The sequence below is a fragment of the Fundulus heteroclitus genome, chromosome 3, assembly GCF_011125445.2.
Source record: "Fundulus heteroclitus isolate FHET01 chromosome 3, MU-UCD_Fhet_4.1, whole genome shotgun sequence".
Classification (NCBI taxonomy): domain Eukaryota; kingdom Metazoa; phylum Chordata; class Actinopteri; order Cyprinodontiformes; family Fundulidae; genus Fundulus; species Fundulus heteroclitus.
In genome coordinates, this window is record NC_046363.1 from 13,527,714 (window position 1) to 13,552,294 (window position 24,581).

At 37.4% G+C, this 24,581-nt stretch overlaps 1 protein-coding gene across 1 annotated transcript in view; it reads left to right on the forward strand.

Annotated features, from left to right (window-relative positions):
* Positions 1 to 24,581, forward strand: part of LOC105927715 (CUB and sushi domain-containing protein 3) — a 241,247-nt gene that overhangs the window by 74,265 nt on the left and 142,401 nt on the right. The window contains exons 6-14 of the mRNA XM_036127573.1: positions 8,373 to 8,485; positions 9,575 to 9,652; positions 12,501 to 12,588; positions 13,884 to 14,008; positions 14,905 to 15,026; positions 19,469 to 19,572; positions 21,450 to 21,562; positions 21,758 to 21,940; positions 22,592 to 22,918. Of these exons, the coding sequence (XP_035983466.1) occupies positions 8,373 to 8,485; positions 9,575 to 9,652; positions 12,501 to 12,588; positions 13,884 to 14,008; positions 14,905 to 15,026; positions 19,469 to 19,572; positions 21,450 to 21,562; positions 21,758 to 21,940; positions 22,592 to 22,918 (1,253 nt within the window). The remainder of the gene's footprint in view (positions 1 to 8,372; positions 8,486 to 9,574; positions 9,653 to 12,500; positions 12,589 to 13,883; positions 14,009 to 14,904; positions 15,027 to 19,468; positions 19,573 to 21,449; positions 21,563 to 21,757; positions 21,941 to 22,591; positions 22,919 to 24,581) is intronic.

Consider the following 24,581-nt stretch of genomic DNA (forward strand, 5'->3'; position numbering starts at 1 on the left):
GAGAGTTGTCTCTCATAGTCAGATGGAGAGAGGAAGAGAGAGAGAAGCAGCCACTGTGTCAGTGAGAGACTGAATCTAAAGGAGAGATGCTGTGAGTGTGGTGATGACTGCTAAGTATTGCATGTTTACTCTGCTTAGACGAATGGGATGGAGAATTCACGTATGACCACACTGACCACCAGGTAATCTTTTTGTCATAGGAATAAGGATACTAAAATTAACATTTTTACGTAATGTCATGGTACATTTCAAATCTTAAGAGAATAACTGTCAGAAGCCCCTATTTACATTCATTTAGATCTATTGTTGGTTCATGTAGTGGTGATGTTATTCATTTTCTTATGTTAAGACACTCCAACATAGTACTGGTCAATCACATTTTAGAACATCAAATCCTATTAGGTCTTTGAAGTACTGGTGGCCTCTTTGATGCTCCCACAGTGTGCAGCGATATTGATGAAACGTGTAGAATTCAGGGCTCTAATTTGTCGGGAATGAATACATTTTCTTACCTGACTCCGCCAGATAGATTTGCTCCGCATATCCATCTGGAAACCTTCCGTTGAAGTAATTTTTAAAAGGGGCGAAAATACTGGTTAGCTGATTGGCCTATTTTGGTGATAGACGGGCCAAATAAACCAATCAGATTCGTCGTCACTCTGTTACGAGCAACGACGAAAACACAACCACAAGCCAAGCTACTCTTGCTGCTGCAGGTAAAGGCTCGTTAGCTCAGCAAAGAAATACTCTGTAATTCCGATAAAACTTGCTCGATAGCCACGCTGACGCTAGTTTCATCGGCTGAAGCCGCCATGTTCTTTAGACTGAACTGTTGCGCTACTCGTTGGGTCACATTTCAACCCGCCTCAAAGCCAACGCTGATTGGACGTTCGTTTGGTGAATGGCTCCAAATTTTCTTTGACGGAAAGTAGCCAGACTGATCTGCGAGTGAAACCTTGAAAGCTCGCGAGATCAGGATGGTCTCACGAGGCTATACATTTTCTGCTATAAGTCAACATTTTCTTTTCTTTGGGTTTCGGATTATTCAATTTACCATATGGCAACTAAGATTTAATGGCCAATAAGTACCCACAAGAGCTCAAGTAATATTTCACTGAACTATTCAGAAAGTAAGTCTAGCTGAACTGCCATTAGCATTCTGCCCATGGAGTTGAAAAAATCTTCACAAGTGCAGAGAGAGTGTCTGCATAGGGTTCCATGAGATGAATGCTCTTTTGTCATTGCAATGACTGTCAATTAGCACTTGTGTAAATCCCATGGCAGTTGTACATATCTGGTAAATGTGGCATCTCAGAGTTAGGACAATCCTGCCTCAAAACGTGTGGCAGCTTGTTTTAGCTGGATAATTAATTATGTATGCCATGGAGTCCCATGCATAGAAAGATGATGCTTAAATCTTATTTACTTACTTTTAACAATTCTTTGATTAATTACTCTCTGCACCAATGGCACATATAAATATACTAAGATATTTTAGTAAAATAACATAGTTTTATCCTGAAAATGCATGTACCGTATTTTTTGGACCATAAGGCGCACTAAATATATTTCCCAAGTGTGTAATTACACCACCCCTCTCCTGAAAGAGAGCTGTGTCTATCTGTGTCAGGAGGACTGAGATGTTGGACTACACTGCCCTGTTTCGAACATTAGGCCAAAATAAACATAACTTTTATACTGAATTAACTTTCTAGGTATATTATTGCTAGCGAGTGCTTTGGGCGCGGGCTGCCTAAAGGCACCCATATACTCATGCGTATTGTGCGCATACTGGGAGATGGATGTTTTACCCTTCATAGTTGAGCGTACTATTGCCTACATTTCTTGTAGCAAATTCCTGCAATTCACACAGTTTCTGCCTGTGGGACGAAGCTTCTGTATGTATGGTAACATGTGTGATTAGCTAGCTGAGCACCTAGAGCTGTTTTTTTCCCAGCAGGCTCACACCACACCCCTGTCAGTGAGAACAGAGAGGGACTGTGATGATGCGCATCCTTCTGACCGCCTGTTTGTTGCAGCTCAGTGTATCAAGCTCAGTATCACATATATAAAACAGTTTGATGTAAAGACTTCTTGGGAGAAGTTTACAGTGTGACACGGCATACACGGTCGTAGAAATTGAGCCCTGCACATAGTAACTGTATGTGCGGAGTCTGCACAGAGTCCTCCTTGAGTACGCCTCGAATATGCGCGGACCTCCGTGGTGTGAATTACACCCGAGAATGTGGGGGCCTTTACATAAATGCACTTCTAGTTTCGACATTACAGTCAGGCAGTCTTATAGACAGCTCAGGGGTCCGATCAGGTAGTGACACAATGTACCGTAATGCTCTGAATATCCATTGAGGGGAGCAGCTTTGTTGCTTACCAAAGTCAAACTTACACATTTTAAATGATTATTGAGTGCATTGTACTACATAAAATCTGTCAGTAAGCACAACTTTAATCATATATAAGGCGCACTGGATTATAAGGCGTACTATTGATTTTTGAAAAGATTCAAGGATTTTAAGCGCGCATCCTAGTCCAAAAAATACAGTATTGTGAAACGCAAAGCCGTTGGAAAATCAAATATTGAGTCTTTTAAGCACAACCATAGTATTCCTGTATGAGGGAAAACTTTAAATGTACTAATGCTGAGGTATTTTTTTATTTATTTTTTTTCATGAGAAAAGATGTTCTTGTTGAGCAGGTACAGAGGTTTAACACTCAGCACTTTAACTTCTGTGAATTTTTGTTTCCGCTGTCTGTGGTGCTACACACTGTGCATCATGTGAAACTCTAGATAGATTTTACTGTATGCCCCCAAATGTCATAAGCTGTTAGACATCGTTTTCCTTTTAAGCCTAACAGTTCCCGAGGGATTCAATGAGCCCAAGTGCAGTGTGCAGAAGACTGAATCCCTCATGCCCACAAACCACATACCTCTCATTCTCTCTCTGTTTATGAGTGTGTCTGACTGTGTACAAGGCCATAGCACTGCTAAACATTCAAACACTCTAATGTATAGCATCAGCTGCAGGCAGAGACGAGCCAACTGTCAATTTAGCCTTGAGGTTTACAGCTGCTAACAATGACAGACAGTCTGGAACTGTACACTCTGGCAGATTTATTGTTGCTTTTTATCCTTTTCAGGAAAATAAACTTCAGATGTGATCCACTGTGCCATTGGATATCTCAGTATGAGATAATCACATCAGTGTAGGCCATCTGAATACAGCATGCATATGTTTCGAAATAAGAAATATTTGAAGCAAAAGTTACATTTTCGGGGGGGGGGGGCGGGTTAAAATGTGGAGCTGCTTACTATGCAGAGACACCAAATTGATCACCTTTTAACAGACTTTTCAATATGCATGAGAAAAAATGCATAGGAAAGTTAGGAATTACCCAATGTCGTCAGCTTCTTTCCAGAAAGTGATTGCTGACCTTATTTACACAACTAAAAACCAGCATTGTGGGACAAGATTTATTTTTTGCTGACTCATCTATGTGCCTAGCTGCCTTTATCTTTCTATCAATTGAACTTTTTTTCTTTTATCAGATCTTGCCAAATGAGTTTTATTGATTTCACTGTTGCCAAGCTGTTGAAGGTTGATCTGGGGCTGCACATCAATCTCTTTGAAAACAGAACCAAAAAATATATATATTTCTTAGAAAAACCATCTCTGGATAGGTTCAGAAAAAAAACCCAATGTTATTCTGTTGACCTTCTAATATGATTGTTCAACTCTGTTCACAAAGGGCAAAAACAACAAGCAGTAAATCACAGGTCAGTAATTATTTCAAATATCTACACAGCGTTTTAAAAGCATAAAGGTATTGCAAATATCTGAGACATTTTTTTCTATAACAGGAAATTCAACCAGAAAATGTAATTATTTGGTGAATCTTTTCTCTGGTTGTCTATCGACCTCATTTCCCACCTCCGGTCAGGATTCAGTCTCTTGCAGATGTTTCCAATTACTTAGTGTATCTTTTTTGGATGCTGTAAACATATTCAGGCAGCTAGCTTTGGAATTGATTGTCTCCATAGCACACAATATTTTGCTCAGCTCAATAATTATGAACAGTCCTATTCCAACTGCGCAGCTAAAAGATTGCCAGAGTTAGATTGCAATGTTCAAAGGTTATGCAGAGGAAGAGGTGTCTTGCAGCTAAATTACCAACTTCAGTTAAATTATTATGCATGTTAGATTGTATTTCTTTACTCTGGGATTTTTTATTGATCTTCCAAGGCATAGTAAAAATCCATCACATTGTCTTAAAATGGTATACCTAACAGGGTACAGTCTAGGAAAAATTTAGCTTCTATTCTAATGAAGGAATGTAAATTAAGAATTGACTCAGGTGTTTCATATGAGCAATAAATGTAAGGACGTTCTGGGCATACAGCAGGCTGCTCAATGTTCTCCAAAGTCAGTGTGTTTGCAACCCATCATACACTAGGCTGCATTGTTATACCTGAGAAGAAAGGGATGAGGGAGCAGCTGACGTAAGAGAGAACAATTCATCCTTTGTTATTACATAATTTCCCACAATCTATCCCTGGTGACAGATAGTATACGGAAGGGAAATGGACAAAGTCTCCTAAATGTCGACTAAGTGTGTGTGTGTGTGTTTATTTATATATATATATATATATATATATATATATATATATATATATATATATATATATATATATATATATATATATATATATATATATATATATATATATATATATACTAATTTAGATCAATGTAATAAACCAGGTAACCATGAATGTAATACAAACACCAAAGTGTTCAACATGATATATATTTTTTTAAATTTTACAAATACAATGACATTTTTCAAGTAAAGCATATTGTGGCCCTAATTTAACAATCTGTAGATTTTGAAATCTTTTAGGGACACAAATAATTTTGGACTTTACTGTGTTTAGTGCCCCTTGACTATATCTTACCATCATAAAACCTGTTAAACTGGCAGGAATACTACATTTTCAATTTTACACTGGGGCATCAGTAGCTCTAAATCAGTTACTTAAATGTTAAAAGACAATGCCCAAGAAACACTGTTCGGGTGCAACAAAACGTCCGAAGTGTATCTTAAATAATGAAACTGCAGTATAATATGCAAAAACAAATAAATAAATAAAAATGAATAGAATGTATTTCTCTGGTTTAACTTTATTATCTTTTGTCACTAAATATTCAATGAAGCATAGGTAGAAAAGGGTGCACTTTCTTTTTGCCATGACTGTATCTCACAAAGTAGCTAAATACAGCAGTGGTGTTTTTTACACATGGCAAGCTAGTATTATAGGTGAGGAAAAAAAGCATTGTGAATGAAATTATGCAATATTCCTTTGTGTTTTCTGTCATGATTACTCCCGTCATAACAGCTAAAAATGTATGAAAACATACATTGTGGACTCAAAATTGGACCAAATATGGCAAATTGAAAACTCTTTTTTTTCATATGGACTTCTGAATATGAGCACATTTGTTTTCATCTGTGTCCCTACTAAGATAGCCACTACATGCAGAGGTAGACCATTTTTGTATTTTATAGCAGATGGTCTCCAATCAGTCTCAGTGTGTGGCATATTTTATCTTTGTGCGCCCTGCTGTTTTTCAAGGAAATTTTTCCAGGCAAAGTTATTATTTAACTTCAGCTTCTTACATGCTTTTTGTCTTTTTGGCATTATGACACCTTTGTTTGCCACTGACAGATGATCACATTTTCCTTTATCCAGCACATTCCTCTTTGTGATAAAATATAGCTCTGAAATTGTCCCGTCACTTCCTTCTTTCGGTATAATCAGTGAGTCTCTTAGATGGTAAGAACCCTATTATATTAATTTCTTATCAATAAGACTTCTGAAAGAAGTTGTCTTGTGAACAATCTCGGTTTCCATTGCAGAAAGCCTGAATGCTCTTATTCCTTTAGCCACCGGGCTGCGGCTGTTTTTCATTCTGCATGTATATTGTAGAGATTAGCATTTTATCAATTACGCATGGAGAGAAAAGGTCAAATTTATGTGAAAATTGATTACCTTTACATTCCCCTTTAGGAAGAGCCATTCTCATCCTTTGTAATGGATAATGTGGACTTAGTAATCAAATTTTTTTTATCAATTTAGCTCCTCAGTTAAAAATATGGCATGCATTCCTCTGTAGTTGACCCATATTCCACTCTGAGATAATAAAGATTAAAATCCAAATATGAGAGGTCATTTCCAAAAATTAAATAAGAAGAAATGAAATGTCAGATAGGATTAATAATACATTTCTAGAATTTGCAATAGCCACCAACTAAAAAAAAAGTCACCTCTCGCTCCCTCTTTCTGTGTCTCTCTCTGTCAATCATAGCACCCATCTCTTTCTTTTTCTCTAAATGCCACTTTCGGTTCCTCACTTCTACCAGTTTCCTCCTCTCTTTGTCCCTGAGGTAAGAAAGAAGTAGTAAAGAGAGAGTAAATGCCAAAGAAATCACATAGAAAACACATTTTAAATTCAACTGCACATGTCTAATTGCGTACAATAAAAGATGACAATGTGAGGTAAGACACACAGGCTCGCCCCGACAAGATGTTTTATTTTATTTTTTCAGTGTATGTCATTTTGAAAACGCATAACTCAACACCATACCCCTCCTACAACCTGTCTGAAGCATCTGTTTAAACTATACAATGACATTGTTGTTCGGCTGGCAGTGGTATGACAGGGCATATTGTAAGGAGTTGAAGGCAATAAAAAAAGCTTGTTAGCCCAACATATGAGAAGGCCCTTGGCAGCTTTAAACCTCCGAGATAATAGAGCATTCCTGATGCCGCAAAAATACTCAGCAAGGAACCAGGCAGAAAAGCGAAGCACACTTTCAGTCGCACGGAGCTGTTTTGACAAACTGTTAACGCACATTTAATGACACACCAACACAAAGACTTATCACAAGGTGTTTTCCCTGTTAGGCATGTTTTGCCGTCTAATTTCCTGCTAAGAGACATTTTTACGAATACAAACACTTAATTTACACTGATAAAAGTGTTCTAACACACTGTGACTTGAGACACAATACTGCCTTTGTGCATTTGCTGCATCTTTAAGATAGAGAGAGCCTTTTCTCCGGTCACCATAAAGTAATGAATTCTCCTTTACACTGACGGGAAAAGTCAATAATTTACGAAAGAGATGAAGAGGTAACCAGGTCTTTTTTAATGGTTAGAGTTGCTTTAACTTCAGGAAAGTAAAGTTGTAGGTGAACAGAAAATCTTTCACAAAACGAAAAGTTTTCTTAGTGTCATCTCCAGCACTTCTTTCCCAGGAGCCTTTCTTATGTGAGTGGGTTATTTGGTGATTCATGGAGGCTTGGAGATGCCACCAGGAAAAACAAAAACTAGAGCTATATTATAAAAACTTTAGCAGACAAATTATACCTTTTATTTCTATAATGTATTATCATGTTTTTACAATGTATTTGTTGCTGGTTGAACAATATAATAGCAGGTTATTACAATTAAAATACACAAGAATATCTGTACTTGGTGCTTGTCTGCACCCAGACCAGCTTCATAGGGTTACAATTAAAGATGTACTTCTTTTAACAATAAATCGTCTCATTCCATAGCGTGGCAATTTTTTTATTGCTCAGTATCATTTTTATACCTCTGTGACGTGTTATCAAATTTTTACAATACAAATACTCTTTTTGTTTTTAGAACATCACGGGATAAATGTGTATTATGGTACATCCATGTATTGATTTGTTCTATGCATCTAGCCAATGCTCTAATAGGTTTATGGTCACCTGGGGACAGCGTAATGCATAGTTGTGTCATCCGCATAGTTATGATCTTTTTTTTTGTTATAATCTGAGCTAAGGGGAATAGAACGGGCCCCAAGATGGAACCTTGTGGGACCCCACATGCAATTTGTGTAGTCTGTGATTTAATGCTACCTACTGACATAAAAGTATTAAGTGCTGTGCCAGAACGACATTATATTATGTTGTTCTAAAATTAAATTATATTGTTAGAGCATGCTGATAGTTTGTACAAGCAAGAAAATGTATTGTTAGTACAATAATTGATTTATTTTATAGCATGATGATAACCCTGTGTGTGTGTGTGTGTGTGTGTGTGTGTGTGTGTGTGTGTGTGTGTGTGTTGCCAGGGTGAAAGCTCTACAGTATTTTGTATGTTGACTTTTTTTTTTTAAATCCCCCACCATTCCTTGCACATCTTGATTCGAAGGCTTGTGATGGTGGAGTAAAACTACAGCAGATGACTAAAGGTCTGGTAAAATAGGTTGATGTTCAAGCAGGTGACATTTGTTTTCTTATGTACTACGTTTTACTTTCAGGCTGACTGGAAAGAATATTCCAGGTTCCATCATTAGCAACAAAAACTGGCTACGGCTGCACTTTGTAACAGAGAGCAACCACCGTCATAAAGGCTTCAGGGCTCAGTACCAAGGTAAGACACCGTTACTTCATTAGCACACTGTAATAAAAGCCCCCCTCCTTGATCAAAAAGGATCATTTTGGAAAAAAAGAAACACTCTGAAGGCTAATTACAAAACATGTTTTTGATCTTTGTTAAATGAATATTAAACAGTTTGATTAAAATCCTTTGTGGAGGGCAGGATTTTTTTTTTATGCCTCAGACTAAAACCGTCTTAATCAAATATTTGTTTAGTAGAGACTGTATTTACCCGCTGGGAAATCCAACCTTATGAGCTCTATAACCCATTCTCCTGATATTGTTTTTGACAAGACGTTGCAGTGTATGCATCTCCATATATCCTCAAAGCCTGGCTCCTAAACTAGATATGAAACTGTAAACTATAAGAACTCTAAAAATGTTGTTGTGAATCTGCACCAACATATGCTGTAAACCGATAAGTTAAAACATCTTGCTGTGTTTGGCTGAGCATCAGCAGAGCTTTTTTTTTTTTCTCTCTATCTAACAGCATGTGGTAATTTCCGATTTATAAGCAGAGAGAAGCCTTTTGCATTTTGAATTTCATATAAAAAAACCTGACCATGTCCCCTAATAGATTCAGATCAGAATTGCTTTGTGAGTATAGAGGTGACACATTGTCTTGTCACTTTCAAATTCAGATCTCTTTGTTTAGGTTCAATACACCATTTATTGCTCTTAGCCAATCATTGGATGATGACATCCACTTGCACCATTTAGCTTTTGGTTCAATTGTGGCCTCTGCTGTTTGATTGGACCCGTTTTGTGGCTGTCTTTGGCATGCTCTTTCATTCTGCATGGTATGTCCCTTGACTTCTTAATCTGGTCTATCCAGTAGGTTACCAGCCATTGTTTATAGAAAATAACAACAAAAAAGAACAAAAACAATCAAACAACAAAAAATAACGACATTTTAGAAGTGCCAGGGGAGTTTCTAAAAAAGATGCACAGCATTGGCACTCAGACTTTGATGTTCATAAGACCAAGTGTTGTAAAGAGAAAGAAACATTTGTACTGTATCTTCTCACATCTAATACTGTAACTTCTTTTATCTAATGAACTCTTTCCATTGCTTTCAACCAGTGAAAAGCTCTGGAGAGCTTAAATCCAGAGGGGTAAAAGTATTACCAGGGAAGGACAACACTAACAAACTGTCTTTGAGTAAGTCTTTTATTTTTCTTATGCAACTGTTTTCATTGTTTGATATTTTTTTCCATTTATGTAGCATTTTTGATTCCAGGTCTTTGTTTCTTTTTGTCCCTTTCTTTGCTGCATTGTTCGGTAAAGAAATTAAGCTACAGTACTAGATTTTGCAGAAGTGCAGTCTCTTTTTCTTTCTTATGACCTATTTTCCCCTGCCATCCTGGACTTCCTGTCCTGACAAAAAGAAACTCAACTAAATCAGTCATATTGTCATTGCAACAGGAGGATAAACTAGACTAAACTCTAACTTATGTAATTTTGTTAAAACGAAAGCGATGCACAGGACGTCCGTGTGTCGTACAAACGCACGCACACAGCATCTGTCAAGGATGAGTGACCACTTCCTTTTCAGCTGATTTGTGTACTCTTCAGACAAAACAGAAAGCATTGTAATAGCTTGCAGAGCTCAGTCATTAACATAAATCTGGAGTACAATTCCCTTTAACTCAGCGGAGTGCTAAAGACTTGGATGATAACAGGTTGTAATCTTTATTACCTTATGCATCATAGATTCAGCACTCCATGGGAACATGAATAATGCAGAGGGCTGTAATCCTCTCCATGAGACAATGCTGTATATCATTAAAAGACAATGACGAAATGCTTCATATGCTTTGAGGATTTATTGCCCATAATTGAACCCGCAACTGCCCCATAACCTGGAAAAGTTTAATTCAAAGCGGATGAACTTCCTCAGAGAAGTCAAGTTGTAAACATACACACAGCTAAAGCTGGTAAATAAAGAATATATATATATATACTCTATGGGTTTTGACATACTTTACAATATAACATTTCCAATTTCCCATCAAACATATTCACATTTTCTCACATTACAACAGCAAACCTCTGTATTTTATTGCAACGTCAAGTAACAGTTTAATACAAAGTAGTACAAAGTTGTGAAGTGGAAAGAGAAGAACATGCTTTTAAAAACAAATAACAATCTGAAATGCATATTTATTATTTTTATTAAACCTTTATTTAACCAGAAAAGTCACCATTGATATTAACAGCCTGGCAAAAAACAACAAAAAAACAAAAAAAACAAAAACAAATATAAAACAGTTACAAAACATTACATGTAAAACATCTTATATACATTTTATCAACAAAGACTAAAAAAAAAAAATAAAACTGTAAAATGTTACACCGGACAGAGATAACTTCTTGAAATTGTGTTTTTATTGCTAAGACGATCAATGCAGTTTTCAACTCACTCTGAGAGATCAAGCTGCAGACATTTTGCAGATTGTTCAATATTGTGGGGTCGATGTAGGCAAAAGCCTTTTTTCCAAGTTCAGTGCGAACATTCTGGACAGAGAACAGGGCATCTGGCATATGTATTTCAATAATGGTCCAACTCTGTGATTTTATGAGGAGCATCCATGAACACTAGTTTTCAAGTATTGTCATAGCTTTGCCATTTTGACAAAACAATTTTGCTTTGATCTAAACAATTTCCCAAGAGATTTGACTGTTTAAGGTCACCATCCTGCTAGAAGGTGAACCTCTGCCCCCATCTCAAGTCATCTAAAGCCTATAAAACCAGACACACGCCGTGCATTTTGAAAGGTTCTACAATAATTGAACAAGTCACACTGTGGGAGTGCAATATGGCAGTATCATCTGACACAATGCATAATGCAAGATCTGCCAGGCTTTGTGACTTGTTGCTGCAGCAGAATCACATTGGAAAGGTTCAACAGATATTCGAGAGATATCAGTCCAAAAAGTAATGAACTGCAAGTCGTAGGCGTTAATGCACTCATTGTTAGAAGCCGGTGCTTAAAAGATAGAGGAGCATGAGGGAAAAGAGATCTCTGCAAAAGCACTCATGGCTGGGCGAGAGAGGACAATAACAGCACGTCTGATGCTGTGGCTGTCACACTGCATGATCTCCCTGAAAATGTCCCGTCCTGCTTGACATTCGTCGTAGGTCATCTTTTGTCGGGAGAGCGCTGAATTGGACACCATGCTTCTGTCATTCTAAATGACCGCGAACCACCAATTCAAACGCCCCACAAGAGATTTTCCTCCATGGCAAAAGATTTAATCTAAGTTGATCTTTAAGCTCTGATCACTACTATGTGCCAGCTACATGGATGCCTGGCTCTTAGTGGGTTTCCAGTTATTCCATACGTTATTTTTTGTTTCATTTTCAGACGATGGCTTGAACAGTGCTCTGTTAGATATTCAAGGCTTAGGATTTTGTTTTACAACCTAACCCTGCTTTAATCTTCAACCTGAAACTGTCTCCTTTGTTCCTTGTTCTTAATGATCCTGCTTGTTAACTAATGTTCCCAAACAGACCTCTGCACTCTTCACAAAACTGTCTAAAATGTAACTCAAACGAGTAGATTCTAATCAGCAATAGCAAAAAAAGACATTACTTTAAAGATTACAAAAATTTTAAAGATTGTTACTTTTCATAACAAAATGTGCAAAAGGTCCCATCAGTATTTAATGCAGAAGGATTTACTAACTTAAATTTGGGGAATATTCTCTGGTCACTAGTCATAACATCCACAATTTACTTTTGTCTCTATCTTACCCATCTGGCTACATTCCCGCCATAACCTCTATCTAAAACTGAATTATAGAGATGTATCAAAACAGTCTGACTCAGTGGGTTTTGTTGTTTCCCAAGATTTATTAATCCCCTGCTGAGCAATAAGAGAGAAAACTTGTGTACTTTGCATGCATTTCTTTTCTCCATTGAAATTGCCTGTTTTCTGAAAGGATTGTCTTAAACGATTCAAAGTGCCTCACACACCACATTCTTGGTCCTTCTCCCTGTGTTTAGTGAATGAAGGGGGAATCAAACAGGTGTCTAATTACTGTCCTGACCCGGGGGAGCCGGAGAATGGCAAACGGATTGGTTCTGACTTCAGGTTAGTCGATGCTTTTTACCTAAAGCAAATGAGCTCAGGTGTGGGAAGTTAAAGGAGGGTAGTAAGGATACATGGACTCTTGTCAGCATTATTATTAGCAGGGCGGTGTTCTGTCTCTCCCTAATCATGGCAACTCAAAGAATCTATGAAATACTTATTTTAACAATAATGGAATAGATGTTTGATTGTGAGGACATCTCTTGTCAGGAGACCCCACATATTTTATATCAGATTTACTTCTGAACTTGGATTAGCCCATTTCAAAACGCACCTTTTCTTTTTATGAAGTCATTCTTATTTGGATCTGGGTGTGTGCTTGGACTTACAGTGCTGCTGGAAAAGGAAATAGCTGCCAGTAATATGGATCAAACCTGATTGATTTGTTGAGCTGTTCATAATTTATTCCATCTTGATAAAAATCACAGCTCTTTCTGAGTTACTGCAGAACATGGTGTGACCACCGTCATGTCTCGCTGTTGGTATAGGATTCTTTTGTCGATGCTCATTGTTGTTTTTGTTTCAAACACACCTGCTTCTGGTTTCCAGCCATACTCATCAGTCCAGAAAAAAAATCCAGGCAACTGTTACACAGCTATGACTTGTTCAAGCTTCCAGCAGATTTTTTTTTTTTTTTTAGTTTCAGTCATCCTCGTCAGCCTGTTTAAAGTTTTTGACTCTGATCTTTTGGTATTTTTATTCAAAAAATGCCCAGTTTTTATAAAGTAAGTTCTCATACTATAGACAGCCTTTTGTTTAGACTTTTTTTTGTGGTACCCTTCTTCTGACTGACTGCAGTGAGACACTCTGTATGCAAACTTGTATGCAAACTATGGCTTTAGCTAGATTTAAAACTAAACAATTGAAAGGAAAATCCTGCGTGGACAGCTTCACTTTATTTCATGTTAATTAGATTCTCTATTATTGATGGCAGTGGTGAACTTAGAAAAAAGATTTGTTGCTGAAGCTGGATCTAAATGTTCTTAGACAAAAGGTTAGTTTAGGGGTGTTTGCTTTTCACTTGAACTGTATCAAATAGATTTGAAATTACGATATGTAAATGTTTCAAACTGATTTATCAAAGTTAACCTTTTTTACATCATAAAAACCTGACATGTTAAGAGGAATTTACACTTTTGAGAGCTACTGCAAGGATGCACAAAAGTCTTTGCTGTAGTCACTGTATACGTCCTTGTGTGTAACTTGATGTAATAATGAATTACATTTTCTAATCAGTAGTCATCTTTGGAAAATTGATTGCCTTTTTCCGGTGTTAATGGTGTTTGTTATCTTCTCAGCATCGGAGCAACTGCTCAATTTACCTGCGATGACGACCACGTGCTGCAGGGTTCCAAAACGATTACCTGCCAGCGTGTAGCTGAAGTCTTCGCCGCTTGGAGCGACCACCGGCCAGTCTGCAAGGGTGAGCGTGGCTTTCCGAAGAGCTAATAAAACAGTTTGATTAAGGCAGTGCCTCTGGTTATAAGCTCTATGCAGATAGAGGAAAGTTCATTTCTGTTAATTATGCATGAAAGCCTTTGCTGCTGTACTCTTCCTATCCAAAAGGCTTTCCCAGTTTTTCTGTGTTTCATATTACCTAGAGCACCCTTTAGAATTTGATTAATCGGAGTACAGCTAAAAGACCCTTTCTGCTTGTGCAAACAGCACATTATCCCTCAGTCATATTACAATGCAGAAGGCTGCAGACTCTTCCTTGAGAACACAATTCCCCCCAATATTTACACTGGGTTTGAAAAGGATTTTGGGTTCTTTGGGATATTAAGGTGGATGATTGATAATGTAGATACAATAAATAAAACAGCGAGTTGGTCCTGAATGGCACCAATTCGCATGTGAACACTGCATAGCTGACAAGTTGTTCCAGGCAACTTGGAGAAATGTCTGAATTGGGAGATTTAAGGACTTTTTTTCTTCTTCTTCTTGTAATTACCGACAGACCTCAGTTCTGGGCTCTGCGGGGGCCGTAATAACTTTTGCAGATCTCCTTGTTCATTTTATCACTAATGATGTTTCTTTATGATCCTGGTTGTGTGTGTATATATATATATATATATATATATATATATATATATATATATATATATATATATATATATATATATATATATATATATATATATATATATATACATTGTCAAGCAGCAAAAAAGTATTAGGGACTGATCAGAGACATCCCTGTGTTGTGTGAAGGTTTTCTAAATGTTTAAGATTCTAAACATTTGGAAAGCTAGATTTTTTTGTGCAGTACTGTATTTTGCCGATGTCTTCATTTATTTATTTATATTTGTGCTCTTGCAGTGAAGACATGTGGGTCGAATCTGCAGGGGCCGTCGGGGACATTTACATCACCCAATTTCCCCATCCAGTATGAGAGTAACTCCCAGTGTGTGTGGATCATCACTGCCAGCGATCCAAACAAGGTAGTAGAGCAAATGTTGGGAATTTTTAGTCAGGCTGCTGGATGTAGTAGTGAGTTTTTGTTTTTGTTTTGTTTTGGTCATATTAAGATGTTGTGATGAGCAGGTATGAGCTGAGCAGTAAAATAAAGTTATAGTCTACAGACATGGGATGTTTTCGATATTCAAGGACTGTAATGATGTTTTCTTGATTGAAAAGCAAATACACTTTGTTTTCTTTGTATGTAGAGTTAAGCAAGAATCATTTAGCCATGATGATAATCTCTGCAGGCTGTTCTGAAGTTTTTCACTGACTACAATACTGCTCTTGTCAGATGTGTAAACAATGGTGTCATTTGCAGGTTAACTTCAGGACACATTTCAGGACTAAAAAGGACCAGAACTAAGATAGTTCCTTGTGGGATCCCTGTTACTATTTTACAGAAGACAGATTTACTATTATTAATGACAACACATTGTTCACGATCTTTCAAATATTTAAACAACGACAATGATCGTTCCGAGAAATTAAATGATGAAAGCCTTGAGATCAGTAAATTGTGATTCACAGTATCAAAAGGCTTTTTCAAGTTAAGGAAAACTGCACCGCTGATTTGTCCCCTGTCAAGTGATTGTTTAACCTTTTCAAGCAGTAGACTTATAGACTTATTTTCAAATTGGTTACAGCAACAAATCTGAATGTGTTTGTGAATTTAATTGTGATTTTATGTAATGTGTGAACAGAGTAGTTCATAATTCTGAAGTCAAAAGAAAAAGACAGCAAATGGTGATAAAAGCTTGAAAAGTGTGGCAAACATTAGCATACATACAGACCCAACCTTAACTTCAATTCTGCAGATCTTTTGCTACATTCTTCGACTAGCTTTGCACACATAGAAGTTGATTTTTTTTCTCCCCAGGATTTCCCTTTATTTAGCTTCCCCCATCCTCCCATCATTTATGACCAGATGAAGAGAGGCATCCTCACAGTAGGAACAATGTGTTCTTGCGTGTCCCCTGCTTGGCTTGTGGCAAACTGTAAACAGTTTTTTTTATGGCTTTTTTTTTTTTTTTTTTACACAGCTCCATAAAGGCCAGATTTGAGGAGTTTATTGCTAAATTTGTCTTGTCAAAGGAATCTCCTACCTGTACTTGGGATCTCTCTGCAGTTTCTCCAAAGCCATGGCTGCTTCTTCAATTTATCCTCTACCTCAGGGGTTCCTAAACTTTTAGCCTGCGACCCCCAAAATAACGGTGCCAGAGACTGGCAACCCTATTTAGTGGAGTAGGGTTTCGTTTTTCTTTTTTTGTGTGGAAATAATAAGAACAAAGGAGTAAAATTGCAAGAATAAAATTATATTTTTGTAAGAACCCTTACAAAAAAAGTACAGCCTTTATCCTGTATTAAAACGAGAAATGGGGAGAATCTTGCAAAGTTAAACCTGTTTCACAAATCGTGAAATGCTGAATCTTAGCACATCAACATCAAATCCTTTCACAGTCCTGAAAGGTGCCTTTGCCCCAACCCTCACTTTAGGAACCTCTGCTCTATTTGTCTTTTAAATTTGGGTATTCAGTTGTGCAGTTGCGCTATACTCCATTTTTTAATGCTAGACTGAACATTACTGTGTAATACGGTAAAAGCTTGGAATATTAACTTAGTATTAGTAACTTAATCATGCTTTAAAGCGCTCTTCATCTTTATCCCTGACCTGGTGTGTTCCTTGATCTTTATCCATCCATCCATTGTCTACAGCCACTTATCCACGCAGAGTTGCAGAGTGGGCATCTCCAGCAGTCATTGGGGAGAGGCAGGGTACACCCTGGACAGGTTGTCAGTTCAACACAGGGCCAGTCCATCTTGATCTTTATGTTACTGAATTTTCACTAATGTTCCCACACAAACCATTATGTTATTATTAAATGCACACAGGTTGCGTTTTTACTAATTAGGACTTTCATGAGGGCAACGCGTTGCACTGAATTTTATTTAGAGTAAAGGGGGAGGAGTAAGAATACACACCATTTTTTTCATACTTTCACGAGCAATGTTTTTAAGAACATGCATAGTTTTTTCCACTTTATAATTGTAATTATTTGCCACTTTGTGTTGGTCTTTCATGTAAAATCCCAAATAAAATACATTCCAAGTGTATGTTTGTAAAGTGACTAACTGTAAAAAAAAAGTTCAAATGATATCAGTGCTGTTAAGGCACAGTAGGTCTTAGCTCATTTATCTTTTTTTGTGTGTCCTGTGTGACAATCTGGCAATAAGAATTGTTGTCTTAATGCCAAAAAGAGCCCAACAGATTTTACTTTCACAAGCGGAGCCTAACTGCTTTCACCATAGTGCTCCGCTTGATTTATACATGCAAGGAGCTTTATTATGATTTATGTAGGGAATATTTTCTGTTAAATGGACACTGAAACAAGAAGGTAGAATGGGAAAAAAATTAGAAAAGGTGAAAGAGAAAGAGGAGAGAAAAGGGAGAGAATGATACAACATCCCCATTCTGCTTCTTCACCTGCAAAGAGAGATGTAAAAAGAACAGCACAACCAGCCGATAAAGTGTTACAGATACAATCAAGTAATGTCTTGATACCATCACTGAAGAATATACAGTATTAATTAATACGACATTTATGAAGTGACAGCTGAAGATAACAATAGGTCCTGCACATTCGTTAGCAATAACGGAAGCTTCATTTATATGAAATAATCTAAATGTTGCCTTTGTTATCTCTCCTGGAAATTTATTTACAAAACCAATTTTACTAGGTTCTTCTAAGGTTGGAAATTAATTAAATGAATGTGTATTAATTTAAGTTCATTGACACTGTCTCTTCAATAAACATTGCTGCTGTAGATTACATTTCAGTTTTATCTGTTTGACCGTTGATCTGTTGGTGATTTGATAACTCACTTTATTCATTAAGAGTAGCAAACAAACTAAAAAAACAACAACCTCAGAAATAAAATAAGAGACTGTAGCTGTACTTATGGTGGCCACAAACCTTTTTTACAAAAACTCTTCCATGTCTCTCTTTTAGGAGTATGTCAGATATGTGGGGTGTTAACTAAAGCCTCCCAGTCAGCACCAACCAACGCTCATTCAGACCTCACTAGACTGGCGGCTACCATAGCTTTGTGCCACTGTGCTCTCTCTTAGGCAAACAAGGCTTTTACTTGGCAGTAAAACTTGGTCCATTAGTGTTATTATGGTAATTATGTAACTGTGTGCATTGTAATGAGGCTGCTATACATGGATGTTGTGCAGACATTGTCCTCCCCCTAGCCAGGAAAAGGGGCCTAAGGATGAGCAGGCAGTCATCCTGTTTGTCATCAGCAGATGCGACATTAGTGTCATAAACACATCCTTCCTGCCACTGGTAATCTAGGCAAAGTCCAAGCTGAAATAATGTAGCTCCCTGGCAAATGTCTCTGTACCCGACTGTTTAATGTGATTATGTTAGCAGCTGTTGTTGCCAAATTGATTCCTGAATATGCTATCCTTTTTAATATTATAACATCTACTAGATATACCAATGAGAGCCAACACAGACAGGTCCAGGCAAATGCAGACAAGCAAATCTTTTACACTCGTAAATTTGGATGTTGGGCTTTGATTTATGGTGCAAAGTTAATTTAGTTTATTCCTTTGAACGTCGTCTGTAGTACAGTTATGGAGATGTATAAGATGTAAATGCAGTCTTTGCTAAAGTCCTATTCTGGTGACATTTAAAATTTTGATTTGAGATTTATGCTGGTTTTACCTGCTCCTTTGAAATTTTTTACTGAGGTTTTTGTGTTGTTATGACCATTCTTCATAGCTGCATCAGAATATAAAGTTTGCTATGGAAGTATTTGAATTACTGTATAAGTTTAGTGGATGTCATACGTTTTTACAGCATTTCTTGATCAAAATTCTAGCTGTGTATCCCACTGAATGCATATGGCATTTGATTGACTTTTCTGGTGTAGAATTCCTTTTATACTGTTCCCATCTCAAGAAACAATTTCTCAAAAGGGCATTTATGGAAATGAGCAGCTCTGTTATGAATTTCACATAAGTAAGATGGTGGAGACTTATTTTATAATAAACCTTAAAACCTATTTCATGTAGCCATACATTTTAATACACCTTAACAACTGAGGTTGACTGTTTGAATAGTACTGTCTGTCTGAGCATGTTGGTGTTGCTGGGTGTCAACAAAAGTTTCTCTCAGCATCAAATGGTGGATGTGAAGTCATTCTGACATGTTTAAAGGTGTACAGAATGGATTAACATATTGCTTTACCATTGCTGACACATGTTAATTATTTCCGCTAATGTTCACAAACTCAGTAAATCGGTAATTTCTGACAGTATAGTGATGCAATCTGATTGATCTAAATTGATGCATGTCGCACATCTTTTCTGTTTATGGCTTTTGAAATCAGCCCTTTTTCGTTGCATCAATTACAGGTTATACAAATCAACTTTGAAGAGTTTGACTTGGAAATTGGGTATGATTCACTAACCATCGGAGATGGAGGGGAAGTCGGGGACTCCAAAACTATCATTCAAATGTAAGTAAAAATCTTTTAGTTTTTATTAGAATCAACTTCATTTGTGGGTGAAAGGCAGATCATTGTGTTCTAGGTTTGTGGATAAATGTTCCTTACCAAACTGCAGAGATATCAATTGGTTTTGCAGCAATCAAGCTAATGGGACATTTCCAGCTCAATATTGGACCACTCTTCTTATCTTCCACAGTTTATAGATTTTTAATAGAGTTGATGTTGGGCCGTTCCAGAAATTTAATGTTAGTCTGTTTTCATCCATTCCCAAACCTATTTTGATGTGTTCTAACAGGCCGTTAATTTGAGGTAAAGCTGAAGAATACTGCAGGTAGTCTTGTGTTTTAATCTACCCACTTTCAGCAGTGCGCCAGTATCTCCGGCAGTGAAACAGATCCTTAGCATGATACTACCACCGCCATGACAGTTGATAGTGTTCTTTCTAAATAAAAACCTAAGAAACACCTCAGATTGCATTGATCAACATCTTTTTCTATGATTGCAGCAATTGTGGACTAAATCAGTTCAACCACATTTGATCCACAATGTTTGGCCACATTGTTTGGTTCATGTGGGCAGTGTGCCAGGCAAAGCTGTGATTTTGCCACATTTAGCCAAATGTGCCAAACAGTGCCACGTGTGTTTTTGATTCATAAAAAGGAATCTGGTCAAACAATAGGGCTGATATCAATTGTAGGACTCCTTTTGCATATGACAGAGCGTTTGGTCATGACATTTAGGCTGTGTGCTGTCAACTGTGTCCGGATATGTTCGTAAAGCAAACTGTGCACAAAACACAGAGGTTATAAAAGTGACTCTCACTTTTATAACCCCTGTTACACACAGAAATTGTCAACTGAAGAAAAAAAACATGTGATAGATTGTCGGAAGGTATGACTCTATAGTTTCCAACTGTACCAGCCACGATGGGTGGAGCAAGAACATGTGTGTCCTGAGTTGTTTCTCTTTAAGAGTCCGCCATGTTTGATAGATCTTTAAATGGCACTGTCTGTTTTAAAGTGCTGTAAAACTGATAGTATATTTGTGATCGGAAAAAATTCTGACTTGTTTTAGAGATATTAAAGCCTCAACCTTTGAGGGATTTAGGAAGAAAAAATATGGCTGTGTTTGAATTACTTAAATGGCAAGAAATGGGGTTCACCCTTTCAGCCCGGTGCTGGTCCTGTTAGGTTCAACTTGCTTCTCTGTGGACACTAACACTGGTGTTCCAGATGTTACCAGTTCATATGGGCCTGGACTTTGGTGATTCATAGATTGTTCTTTAACATCAATACAAAATGTCCTCTCTTTTGATTATGTTAGATCGTTAAAACCTAAACAGAATTGAACTTAATCTTCAAAACTGGTTTTGGAATGGATTTACCCGACTAACATGAACCTTCTGACCTGGTGCTGACCTCAGTGCTATCACTTTCAAAGCTGAAAAATCCTGGGAAACCAATTAATTTCAATTAGATCGGCCAATTCTGCCAGGAGTGGTCAAATATCTTGCCAGAATTATGTTTTTGGGGTGTGCGTCTGTAGATGTTCTATGCTCCATGTGAAATTTTGACCATGCCCATAGTGAAAATTGAAGTTTGTTCAGCCATTCTTGCTTTGAAAAACAACTGAAATAAAAATGTACAATTATTCCATGCTGGTAAATAAATAACTGAAAGCCTCAAATTAATGACATTACTGACCGTGATAAGTGTTTTGAAAGCTCTGACTGAAATTGTACAGGGTCTTGGGGTGTAAAACAACAGAATAAAGCAGCAATATCAACTTCATGGCTAGCTTGGCTGGACATCGTGTGAGTGATATTGTGTGATAAACTGCTGTTAGAAAAGTGTTGTTTGATCCCGCGGTTCTTGTCTCATCTGCAGACTGAGCGGGAGCTTTGTCCCCGACCTGATTGTAAGCATGTCCCATCAGATGTGGCTCCATCTCCAGTCTGATGAGAGTGTGGGCTCAATAGGTTTCAAGATCAACTACAAAGGTACACAAACTGTAATCGTGATATCATTCTACTGTGTCTCTCTGTTGCTGTATTTTCTGTCTGACTTTAAAATCCATTTCACAGCCCAAATGTGAGTCTCTTCTGAAAACTGTTATGTAATGTAAAAAAGGACTTGGGTTAACTGAATGCTCTACTTTCCCATCCCAACCATCCATCCTGTTATCTTCCCCACAGAAATTGACAAGGATAGCTGTGGTGACCCTGGTACACCTCTATATGGTTACAAAGAGGGCGGTGGATTTTTAAACGGAGACGTTCTGCGCTTCAAATGTCAGTTTGGATTTGAGCTCATTGGGGAGAGGATGATTACTTGCCAAAACAACAATCAGTGGTCTGCTAATATCCCCATCTGCATATGTAAGTCCCGTCCAATCTTTATAGTTTATGACGGCAAGAAAATCAAAAGCGTATACATTTCACAGTAACGCTGAGCTTTTTGAGGATTAATTACAATAATTTTAATTGAACATGCAGCACGCAGTTGGTAAAGAGCCAAAATACAAAAAAAGGTAAACTAGCATATGGTTTCCTTGTGGTTTAGCCCTTTGGCTGAAAGAGAGGGAAATAATGATTGTTTTCCTACAATCATATACAGTTAAAAGCAACATGTATTGTGCAGTACATCAACCTTTGTCATGACAGATTTTCTGTCTTTTAGTTTGGATAGATCTAACAATATCCATTACACACAACCTCTGTTTCGCCACACTGACTGTGCCCATTGGGGCAGTGTGCTGTATTCCCATGCACCTGTACTGCAATATGGCCATTCTCCATGCAGTTTCAGGTTTCTTCAGCTACTCAGTACCCATGGGAGCTGTGCTGTCTCCTGATTGCTGAGCTATGTAGACAATAGTGACATTGTTCTGCAGGAATCGCTGCACACAATTCTGTTATGGCACAACGCACCCTTTAGAGAGCCATGATGCTGCAAGACAAATCACTGTACTTGCATCATTGAAGCTTTATGAATCATTGCTGATGTCTTTTCCACATTCGATCATACAGTTCCCTGTTTCTCCAACTTCACCGCACCCATGGGGACAGTACTGTCCCCAGATTACCCAGAGGGCTACGGGAACAACCTTAACTGCGTGTGGCTGATTATCTCTGAACCTGGCTCGAGGATTCACTTGGCCTTCAATGACTTTGACCTGGAGCCTCCCTACGACTTCCTTACTATAAGAGATGGGGATCAGACAGAAGCAACAATGCTGGGACGTTTTTCAGGCGCTGAAGTTCCGTCACACCTCACGTCCAACAGCAACATTCTGCAGCTGGAGTTTCAGGCGGATCATTCGATGTCGGGAAGAGGCTTCAACATCACCTACAGCAGTGAGTGACACTAACTTCTAACAACCATTTTCAAGACTTGCATGTTATATTCTATAAATGAAAAAAAAAAGCTGTTGTTAAAAAAAAATAAACATTTTTCTATAAAAACAAATGTTTCGCACAGAATGCAAAAAACATTTATAAACAAATGTAAAAAAAATAAATAGCTTTATTCCTGGTGCCAACGGAAGACAAGGTAAACTAGCTGTTGGAAAAATAGACTGTATTCATAATCAAAGCTAAATAAAATGTTTTGCTATATTTAGCTGGTGTAGAATTTCAATTCTTTTTTTCTTAAAGCAACGTGAATTTTCAAATATATACTATATATAGGTATTATAAAGATGTAAGAGGTTAGATTTTAGTGCTGCTTTCTGTACTCACTGATTTGGAGCTGTGGGGATCTGAAGACTGTCCCAGCAGTCAATAGATGCAGATAAACCCTGAAGAGATCATTAGTTCACTGCAAGCCCACTACAGAGACAAACAACCACATACTTACACACACATACACTTTAATTAATTTACAGTTACCAATTAACTTCATATGCATTTATTTGGACTGTGCAATGAAACTAGGATACCTAAAGTAAATCTGCGCACTGCACCTGGAGAGCCTGCAAAAGCTCACACAGAAATGCCTCAGCTGGCAGACAAGAATGCCTCTCACTAAATCCACCTTATAAAATGTGAAAAGCATATTCAAGGCGCAGCTCAAGTCATTGACATAAATCGTTATTCTCGATGCTCTGCAACGGCTTATTTTTTTTTTTCACTCACCGCATTCTGAAACATATGGACATTAGCAAAGAATGTCTCCTGGGGGAAACTTTGCCAGTCTATAACTGCAGTTGCATTTGGCTGTATCTGGTCATGCAGTAAATCCTTACACACTTAAGGACTGTGTGCCTATGGTAGACTTTTGTCCCATTCGCACAAAATAAAACAAAAAAAAGAAATTGTGAGATTGTGTTGGAGATCCATAAATGTCCATTGTAAAGCACTTCAAGACTTATTAATTTTTTTATATTTCATCTGTTCAAAGGGTCTTTCAAGAACAGGTCTTGACTCTGTAGATGTTTTTTGTGCTATTTGGCAAAGTCTCATCTAGCCTTTCTTTAGGCCCAAGACTTGTGAATGGTTGGCACCTTGTGGTGAGTCCACTCAAACTGCTCTTCTGTCTGGTCTTGATAGAAGACTTAGATAATTACAAACTCCTGGAGAGCATTATTCTCTTGGCTGGGGTTTGTAAGGGCTTTCTTTTCATATAGATGGATGCTGTTGCCTTTGATGGACACACAGATGTTTTTATACGGTCAGCTTTAGCATTGCCTTCTTTTATCTATGAATGTACTGAACTAAACACCTTTCTTCATAGTAACATCTATGAATAGTAATTGAGAGGCTGCAATTGCCCAATTACTAAGAAACTAGGCTAATAAAAATAACACCTGTTTTTTTATAGCAGGAACAGTGTTTTTTTTAAAATAATGGATTTAGACTTCAATTAAATATGTTCCAGATATAGACAGAGAGAGAAAAAGAAAATGGAACATGGAAAAAAAATTCTATTTCAAGACTTTGTTCTATCCATTCATCCACTTAGAAGAGAAATTTGGAGATGTGAGTCTAGATATTTTTTTGTATATCAAAAAAATATCTA